Source organism: Canis lupus, chromosome 8 (assembly GCF_048164855.1).
Source record: "Canis lupus baileyi chromosome 8, mCanLup2.hap1, whole genome shotgun sequence".
Taxonomy (NCBI): domain Eukaryota; kingdom Metazoa; phylum Chordata; class Mammalia; order Carnivora; family Canidae; genus Canis; species Canis lupus.
In genome coordinates this window covers 39,887,613-39,897,664 of record NC_132845.1, presented here as the reverse complement: position 1 = coordinate 39,897,664, position 10,052 = coordinate 39,887,613, and the positions used below count along the sequence as shown (strand labels likewise).

The following is a 10,052-nucleotide window of genomic DNA, read 5'->3' as shown; positions in this document are numbered from 1 at the left end:
CTATCATCCTTGCTTTTTTAGCTTTGTAAACTGACAACTTATTTGAAATTACTCTCTGAGGAGAAGCATTTGGAAGTCTTTGCATTAAGGAAAGCAAAGTTGTATATTGGCCAAGATGACCCAAGCAATCAGTGGCATAGCTTGGGAAGGAGCCCAATTTAAAATTCCAAATCCCTACACCACGGCACAGCGAGGTGTAAAATACGCGGCCATAGTACAGGTCGAATGTGAGGTATCAGAAGGCATACAGAGTCTTGAGAAGCAAGCCTACGGCTCTACTCCGGGTTGAGATCGGCTGTGGCTCTGAGCCTGACCTGGCTCGGCGGGGCTGCAGTCGCGGGGCACAATGCCCCCACAATGCACTGGGTCGGAGACTAGCAACCTGGCCGAAGCTGATCTGAACTTTGTCGACGCAGAACACACTCCTTTTCACTACACAGCCTCAGAGTCAGCCCAAGACACAGAAGACTGCTCAGGCCAAGGCTAGGACTTGCACTCCTGCCCACTCACCTCACCCTGGCTGGACCCACATTTCGGTGCCAATAGTCTTTCGAGTTCTGGAGTCTCCCTGTCTTCTTGCTTTTCTTCTTCCCTGCAACATTACGTCGCTTAGAGGTCACCCGACCTCTTAACCTCCTCCCTACTAGCTGCAGGTTAAGCCGGCAGGAGCTCACGCGGGAGACCCAGGCACAGGAACCGGAAATACTTACTTCGAGAGACGGGCGGAAAACTACATCTCCCAGCATGCCCCGTGAGTCATCGGTCCTCCGCTAACGGAGTTGATTGGTCAACACACGAGAAAGACTGCCCCCTTCGGAGTACCGCTAACCAATCACAGGGTAGAGTTTCGTAAAAACATGGGGGCGGGCCGTTTCCGGCGGTTTTCCCAGCAGCTCCAGCGTCGAGGAGCGTGGGAGCCTCGCAGTGGTCCCGGTTTTCCGTCAGGAGTGTGGGTTGGGCGTAGCCATGTGCTATTTCTGGCAGGGGTGGCGGGAGGCTTTCTAAGATCACCAGTCTCGGAGCAGAAGGTGGGACCTGGCCCGCCTGGGGGTCATGCCCTCCGAGGCTGGGCTGCGGAGAGGAGCGGTCGGCTCAGGTCTTAAAGGGGTTGGGAAAGCGAGGAAGCCTTGGGAGTGCATGAGGGGCTTTGCAGCCACGTTGGCCCTTCTGAGGATCATTCTCTCCCCTCCCAGATCTATCCTGAAGTCAGTGTAGCCACTTGAGGAAGGCACTCCCACCCCACGGGGATGGCGTCCGCGCTCCCAGCAACCGGGGCCCAGGTAAGACCAGGTCCCTGTTCCTGCTGCTACTGTCCGGCCTCTGCCTGCCCTCCTTTGAAGAGGGTTGGGAATGCCCGTCTCGGTGGGAGGGCTCCCAGTCCCAATAGCCCTTTGACCAAGCTGTCTTTTCTCCTAGACCAGGCATGTGGGAGAAACGGTGTATCCCTCCGTTTCCTTTCAGAACCGCCAACCGGGAGCAGGGCCCATTGGAGAAAGCTATCAGAGGACCTCAAAGTCATTTTCTGGAATCCTGCTCAAACGTGCAGAATTCTAGGGTCATCCCATATCTTTTGAATAAACACAGAAACAAACAAAACCCCCAGGCAATTCCTTTTTAAAAAAAAATATTTTATTTATTTATTCACGAGAGACACAAAGAGAGGCAGAGACAGGCAGAGGGAGAAGCAGGCTCCATGCAGGGAGCCCGATGTGGGACGCAATCCCGGGACTCCAGAATCACGTCCTGGGCGGAAGGCAGGCGCTAAACCGCTGAGTCACCCAGGGATTCCCAACCCCAGGCTATTCTTTTTTTTTTTTTTTTTTTTTTTTAAGATTTTTATTTATTTATTCATTCGTGAGACACACACACACAGAGGCAGAGGGAGAAGCCGACTCCATGCAGAGAGTCCGACGCGGGACTCGATCCTGGGTTTTCTGTGTCAGGCCCTGGGCCGAAGGTGGCGCCAAACCGCTGAGCCACCTGAGCTGTCCATCCCAGGAGATTCTTAATCGTGGAGGTTCTATTGGTTTGTAAGACTGTTAAAATAGGGAAGCAGGGGGATCCCTGGGTGGCGCAGCGGTTTGGCGCCTGCCTTTGGCCCAGGGCGCGATCCTGGAGACCCGGGATCGAATCCCACGTCGGGCTCCCGGTGCATGGAGCCTGCTTCTCCCTCTGCCTGTGTCTCTGCCTCTCTCTCTCTCTCTGTGACTATCATAAAATAAATAAATTTAAAAAAAATAAATAAAATAAAATAGGGAAGCAGGACTAGGCCTGGATGTGATTCTAAAGAGAGCTTAGCAGTGAGTGTCATGTGCAAGAAGGAGAGACTAGCAAGCAGAAGGATGTTGGGAGAACACTGGAACCCCTGTCCCTTTTCATGCTTCTTCCTGGGCTGCTCAGTCTTCTTTCCCTTAGAGCGTCATATGTGATGGTTTCCCTTCCCGAGAGGTCCCTCATCTTTTCTAGAAGTCTCTTCTAGAACTTTTTACAGTTTACCGTCTTGGCCCTTATACCACTGCCTCAAAAATTATGTCCCTTTTTTACTCCTTCCCAATTTCCACCATCACCCTTAGAACCCATTTATACACCATCCCCAGCACTCAGGAACCTTTTAGTGCCATGCCCCTTTCTCCCTGGGTTCTAATGTTTCTAGCTCTGGTGTCTTCTCAAACCGAGTAAGGAGGTGGTCTTGGGGCCTCTTGTCCTGAGTTGGGCTCTCATGTTGTTTCAGGGGCCATTGCTGTTTGAGGACCTAGCTGTATATTTTTCTCAAGAGGAGTGTGTGAGTCTGTATCCTGCCCAGAGGTCCCTCAGCAGAGACACTACACTGGAGTGTTTCGAGGACATGGCCTTGATGGGTAAGGCAGTTGTTTTTCCTGCATTTTGGAACTTTGGTCAGTTTTAGGACAGGATTTCATGTCTCATTCACATGTTGGTATGGGGGCATGGGACCTATCTCTGGGTGATCTATGTGGATATGACAAGAACTTGCTGGACAATGAGGTTTTCAAACGATGAAATGATCTCTTAAGACAAAAAAATCCTACTGAGTACAGTGACTGGTTTTTGCATGAGACCTGATGGTATCTGGTAATCTTCCCAAGTATTTGTTATAGTACTTGTTATAGTGACTGTAACAATTTTACTTTCAAAACCTCATAAGGATAGGTTACTATCATTTGCTAAAGATTCAAAATTGATTTACTCTTAAGGGGGTTCTATGCCATTTTCACATAAGGGAAACTATATGCAGAAACGATGCCACATAGAGTTTGCCTCTGTCTAGGGTTGGCTCTTGGAATGACATCATAACTTATGTTTTATATTTTCCACCTCTCTCTTCCTCATGTGCCTTTCCCTCTACCTTTTTGAACATAAGAAGTGTAGGTATAGCTATTTTAACATTGTTTCTACTAGTTTTATCACCTGTGTCATTTCTGAGTCTGTTTCTGTTCATTGATTATGCTCCTAGTTATGGGTCATATTTTTCTGCTTCTGCACATGTCTGATCATTTTTGATTGGGTGCTGGACATTGTGAGTTTTATGTTGTTGCATAGTTGGCTTTTGTTGTTTTTAAAATATTTTTGGACTTTGCATTTAAGTTACTTGGGATCAGTAAGATCCTTTCAGGGCTTGCTTTTTGCTTTGTTAGGGTGTATACAGAGCAGCCTTTAGTCTAGGGCCAGTTTAACCTGCTGCTGAACCATTGTCTTTCTGAGGATACTGCCTAATGCCTTGTGTGTTCCACCTTGGCTGGCAGGAACATAACTATTGAACTATGTATGATGTGAACTCTAAAGATTGTCTGTTCCTTTTGATGGTTCTTTTCCCAGTCTGGGATAGTTTCCCCATGTGCACTTACAGGTTAATACTCAGCCCAGGTCTTAATGGTGCCCTACCTAGATGGCGCCTGGGCACCTGCCTCATCCCCAGTATTTTGTTGTCAAATTCTAGCCATCTTGTAATCCCTGAATTTGCTCTCCTCAAATCAGCAAAACTACTGGCTATCATTTGGATATCCACACTACACTGCAGCCCAGAAATCCTTTCTAGGCAGTGCACTGGGGCAGTCCTAGGGCTGTTTCTTTGTAAGGAGAGACCCCTTTTATATTGATATGTAGCCTTATAAATTAAGAATATTTGGACAGATACTACAGAAGAATGCTTTTTGGCAGGCCCAAGTTTTGTCAGCCATCCTAGCAGTGAGACCAGTTACCATTTGGCTGTTGTATGCATGGTAGTTCTACCTTGATCTCTTCTCCAGGACAGGTAAAGAAATTTTGAAGAACTCTCCGGGTGACAATAACACTATTTCTAATAACCAGAGTGTTTATCTGCTAGGTAGAAAATAGCCACTTGCTCTCTTTCTCTCTTAAATATGACTTCCCGTCTCATATTCCAATTGTGTTTGCTCAGTGGTCACTTCAGATTACTTAAATGATGAAAGGTTTTTGAGACTCAGGAGACTAACTGGAAACCTCCTCTAAACAATGGCTACCAAGATTGCCTTTGTTCCTATCCCACTGGACCCTGACTTAGTTGCAACTCTTTTCCACTTCCTCCATCACAGGATCACCTCTGGAAAGTCAGTAGAGCCTGCTGGCCTGATTTTGTATAGAATTGGTGCCTGGGTTCTAGGATAAGCCATCTACAGATTCTTGGTCCCTGTGTAACCAGCATGTTCTTTCCCCAGCACCTCTTGAGGGTGTTGTCTATGTTTTGCTTTGTTTTGTTTATATCAACAGGAGGGGAAGGCAAGACTGAGATTCCACAGCAGTTAAATCTAGAGTCTACGGGATTTGAAGAACTTTCCCCAGAAAACTCCATCGCTGTGCCCCTTGTCTATTACCCAGAAAAATCTGAAACTGGAGTTGGAGACCCAGAAAGAAAAGTATCAGGTGGAGCTCCTGCTTGCAAGAAGAGGTTTAGAAGCCTATTAGTTACCATTGAAAACCAAACCCCATTACTAGAACTATCTCAATGTTTAGGAACCAAAGCACTTTCTGAAATTCTTGAATTTCCTGGGGAAGAAGCCAAAAATTTGTACAAGTGTCCTGAATGTGATGAAAGCTTCAGTGATAATTCATACCTTGTTTTGCATCAGCAAACTCATTCAGGGGAGAAAAAACATAAATGTGGTGACTGTGGGAAAATTTTCAATCATAGAGCCAACCTGAGGACACACAGGAGAATCCATACTGGCGAGAAGCCTTATAAGTGTGCTGAGTGTGGCAGCAGCTTCCGCCAGCACTCACATTTGTCTCGGCACATGAATGTCCACGTAAAGGAGAAACCCTACACGTGTGGCATTTGTGGGAGAGGTTTTTTGTGGCTCCTAGGATTGTCACAGCATCAGAAAATCCACACTACTAAAAAAGCCTGTGAATGTACTGACTGCAGTAAATATGGTCAGAAAACAAATCTTGCTCTGCATGAGAAAACACACACATTAGCCACCCAGTACGACTGCACTCAGTGTATGAAGTGCTTTGGGAAGCCCTCGCTCCTTATCCTTCCTGAGCAGGGACATGAAGATGACTCTGAACACTGCAGCGACTGTGGGGAAAATATGCTTTTGTTCTCAAAATTCAAACCCTTAAAATGTCCTGAGTGTACGATGACCTTCCTTCGTGTCTCTGAGCTAATTTCCCATCAGAGCATTCATAGAGGGGAAAAACCCCACAAATGCAAAACATGTGCAAAAAGTTTTATTTTGGATTCAGAGCTTGCATGCCACCAGAAGAGCCACACAGGAGAGGAACCTTTTAAATGTACCATGTGTGGGAAAAGTTTCAAGTTGTATATGCATCTCATTGTTCATCAGCAAAAACATAAAAAAACCACCATGTAAATAAACTAAGTTGTTGTTAATGCTGTACTTTTCAGTATGTATACTGAAAACTGGGGACCAGTTACTCTTTATGTGCTAGGGATTTTACATGCATTCTATATCACATGTCACTTTGTCTCCAGCACAACCTTGCTTTAGGTACTATATAATTTCTATTTTATAACTGAGGACGCATAATCAACGACACAGCTAGTGAATGAAGCCAGGATTCTAACTCAGTAACTCACTCACTGTTCACATTCCATTTGTATGAACTAGAGAATGATAATGAATTTTTTTATATCAGTTTTCATTAAAATGAAAGTTTTGCTAGAAGTTCCTTTAATTTTGTTACATGGTTTCTAAGTAAGTTTTAGAAGAAAGAGAATTTTCTTTCTCTCTCTCTTTTTTTTTTTTTTTTTGCCAGGTCTGCAGATTTATTATCTGGGAAAGTAATCCACTGGTATTTGTCTTACACTTTTTGGTCTGTAATTATTGGAATGTAACATTTGTAAGGGATGGCATATCACGCGTGAATTTCTGATGTGGTTTAGAAGCTTTTATACCTGAGATGAAAAGTTCCCAAATACATGGACAAGTTGCTACTATGATGGCTATTAGTATCTGTAGAGTTTCCATTCTCAGATCTGATGCTACTGGCCTTTGTGACTCATTTACAAGGAATTTTGGCTCTCTGACTGTAGCCTTTTGTTGCCAGGACTTGATCAAGGGAAAGATACTTTCTCCTCTTTGAAAGGATTTACCTCTAAGTCTCTACCAAAGCACACTACCTGCCTTTCTGTGAATAATAGTAACTATTTAATGAACATGCTAGATGATTTAGATGTATTACCTAATTTGATCTTCAGGATAAATCTGACAGAGGAAGGGCTATCCTTGTTTCATAAACGAGGAAACTGAAGCCCACAGAGGTAAAGTCAGTATCTTGCCTAGATAAAAATGGCTGTGTGCTGAAGCTGGCATTTAACCTTGGGTCTCTCTGGTGCTAAAGATTGACATTCTTAACCCTGTTATGTGTTGGTATTTGTGTTAGGACTGCCAGCAGCCAGGAAGGTTGGTTAAGAATGGTCATCGTGGAGGCTACCCTGTGCACATGCATCCTAGAACCTTTTAACTACCTTTGTGCTTTATTCCAAGCCTGAGCCTGACTTAACATGTATGGTAATAAAGCAACAGAAAGATTCCCTAGGACTTCCAGTTCAAACTCCTATCCCTATGATCAGATCAGAGATTGCAACTCTACAGAGTACAGTCTTTATGGTTTTAGTTGGATTTTGGTTAAAAAAACATGCCCTCCTCATCTCCAAAGAAAAATACATATGGGAAATGGCTAAGAGTTTAACCGAACTATTTGACAATACATAGGTCTTTAGATACTGCTTTACATATAAATATAGGAGCAAAATATTGAATGGAATGGTCACTAATGTTAAAAAAACAGGGAATCTTGCAAATATACATTCATACAGTGTCTCTTTAAAAATTGTGTTTCCATCAGCAAAACTGGTTTTTAAGGAACTTTTGATCAGGATGCGAGAATGGTCTTATTCTACTGAAGTAGTATAGAAGTACACACCATTGACTAAAGTGGAGTTATCACTGGGGAACCTGGTGATCAATAATAGACCTCTTTAGGAGAGTAGTACCTGGAAGATGTGGTCTTTCTACAGAACAGCAGATTGGGAACTGAGTATACAAAAAGATAATGGCTACTGCTGTAAGCTCTTAACATCATTTAGAGGTAAGAAAATACTCCTGGTGAGTGAGGGAAATGGAGACCCTAACCCAGCTCATCAACTCCTATCCCCCTTTTTGTTTTTCTTGTTTCTTGTTTGCAGATCTCCAGTTGAGACCCTGTGCTCTGAATGTCAAGGTCACACTTAACTCTCTGTTTCTGATGTCTGCATTCAATATGAGACACCAGTCTGTTGGGGCTTTAGGGTCTTAAAAAGTAAGGTCATCTGTAGGTTCTTCTTCAGCAAGTCTCTGGGGAGCTTAGAATTGTATATAGAAAGATGGTCTCCAGTTTGATTTCTTTTTTTTAATTTAATTTTATTTTTTTTAATTTTTATTTATTTATGATAGTCACAGAGAGAGAGAGAGAGGCAGAGACATAGGCAGAGGGAGAAGCAGGCTCCATGCACCGGGAGCCTGATGTGGGATTCGATCCTGGGTCTCCAGGATCGCGCCCTGGGCCAAAGGCAGGCGCCAAACCGCTGCGCCACCCAGGGATCCCTCCAGTTTGATTTCTTATTTATTTATTTATTTATTTATTTATTTATTTATTTATTTATTTATTTTTCATGGGAGACAGAGAGAGATTGGCAGAGACATAGGCAGAGGGAGAAGTAGGCTCTTCGCAGAGAGTCCCATGTGGGACTCGATCCCGGATCCCGGGATCACGCCTTGAGCCGAAGGCAGACGCCCAACCGCTGAGCCACCCAGGCGTCCCTCCAGTTCAATTTCTTATTAGGCAACTTTGGGATATAATAATCTGTGCTAAATTCCAGAAAGCACTACCCACCAGCTTTCCTGCTTCTGTGTCATCACATTATTAGGAGTTCTCTTGTTTCAGCTGACTGAACAGGGTTGCAGGGCAGGAGATGAAATTGGGAAAGAGGCCCCTACTTGCGCAGTTGCTGCAGAAAGTAGGGAAGGCTTAGAAGGACTTGGACAGAATAGGGCTGACATAAAAGACGGAAGCTGTCATGCTTTCCTTTGCTCCTACAACAGTATGGGGGAAGGTGAAAATTTATGCCATAAATGCTGTTTTGTACCTCAGTATGGGAAGTCACCTTTCCAGATGAGGCTTCCTTCACAATTAAATTCATGTTTTACATTTTTATTTTCCAGATTTTGTAAGGTTATGCCAAACCTCCACAAGAGATGAGAAAAATAGTACTTTTATAAAAATATTAACATACACATGAGTGTAATTAAAATGCCTTTTGGTGTAATACTCATTGTTGACTGGGATGCAAAAGAATTTAAAAATTAAAAAAAAACAATTTTGAGTGTCAGTTACTGTGAAAGAGGCATATTTTCAGGTGTTGCCTTATTGTGCACTTGCACTTAAATACATTTGCTGGAAAAAAAAAAAAAAAAACATTTGCTGGGTGTAATTCAAGCTGCTCTGAGCCTAAAATGTTGGTCAGTCCACCAGTGAGATCCATGCTGTTTTTATGATGATGGCTTTTTCACCTTTCTGTTGATAGCGTCGACTGATAGAGATCGATTTCACAGTTTGTCATGAACTCAGAGATATTAGCTTAGTATGTCAGTATTAACAAAGTTAATATAGGGATGAGAAATGCTGAAATTTATTGTTACGAACGTTGGTTCACTACTTGTTGCAGCATGGATGTTGACATAGTGTGCGGGGTGAGAACTTTGTACTGAAGAAATTGACTCTTGAACAAATGTGGTTTCTGTTGTTGATGCATAGATGAAAAGGTGTATCAAACAAGTCCTTAATGTGATCGCCTGAATATCAGAGTGTATTAACAGCCATCATTGAAACAAACAGCATTATTTCAGTAGAGTTCGGATGTCAACAGTTTATAACTAAGGAAGATGTAGGATTTAGTTGTTAATCTCAAAGGAGTTGGACTCAAAATAATTGGCTATTCACATCTCCCCATTTAACACAGAAAATGACTAATCCAGTATAGAGGGAATTAAAATAAGTGATACTTCACAGTTAATCGTGTTTTGAGTTTTTGACTTCTGAGATTCCATATAATTGTCATTGTTCTGATGTCTGTAGAATGTTACACAATCTGATACCAGATTCTTCTCAAAGTAATCTGCCTATTTACTGAGTATGTGTACAAGGCAGTTAATAGCTTATATATAATTAATCTATTTTGAATGTTATCTTTATATGATTTCAGTAATAAAGTGTTTTTGCTTTGACCATCTGTTAAAAATGTAACTAAGTGATTCTCATTTGAAGCATGTATATTCATCTGTTTTAGTTTTGTAGATTGAGCACGCTATCGATCCGATGTCAGAATGATCATTACCCATCTTTTCACGGCCCATCTGACTACTACAGGGTTTTCATCTTTTATTTTTTGACATCCCTCCTTGCATTAACAGCCTGGAGAGGCTGGGGATATAACATAAATGCACATTTATATAACTAAGAATATGCGGCAAGCTCTAGTTCGTTTGGATAACTCGGAAGTATGTTTGTCA

At 43.0% G+C, this 10,052-nt stretch overlaps 1 protein-coding gene across 5 annotated transcripts; it reads left to right on the top strand.

Annotated features, from left to right (window-relative positions):
* The first annotated feature begins 707 nt into the window (after positions 1 to 707).
* Positions 708 to 9,781, top strand: ZNF597 (zinc finger protein 597). Of its 5 annotated transcripts, none has more exons than XM_072835514.1 (4): positions 708 to 839; positions 1,194 to 1,280; positions 2,732 to 2,858; positions 4,747 to 9,781. In XM_072835514.1, exons 2-4 carry the CDS (start codon positions 1,248 to 1,250, stop codon positions 5,850 to 5,852), a joined length of 1,266 nt encoding a protein of 421 aa, XP_072691615.1. In that variant the 5' UTR covers positions 708 to 839; positions 1,194 to 1,247; the 3' UTR covers positions 5,853 to 9,781. The 5 variants fall into 5 exon arrangements, with proteins under 5 accessions (XP_072691615.1, XP_072691612.1, XP_072691611.1 ...); XM_072835511.1 differs by having other exon boundaries at positions 839 to 949; XM_072835510.1 differs by lacking the exon at positions 708 to 839 and adding an exon at positions 883 to 1,096.
* The last annotated feature ends 271 nt before the right edge of the window (positions 9,782 to 10,052 follow it).

What these genes read in the sequence shown, in the direction of transcription:
- ZNF597 (XM_072835514.1), top strand. Translation starts at nt 1,248, where the DNA reads ATGGCGTCCGCGCTCCCAGCAACCGGGGCCCAG. An exon ending in TCCCAGCAACCGGGGCCCAG is followed by an intron (nt 1,281 to 2,731) that starts GTAAGACCAGGT and finishes ATGTTGTTTCAG; the next exon opens with GGGCCATTGCTGTTTGAGGA. An exon ending in CGAGGACATGGCCTTGATGG is followed by an intron (nt 2,859 to 4,746) that starts GTAAGGCAGTTG and finishes TTATATCAACAG; the next exon opens with GAGGGGAAGGCAAGACTGAG.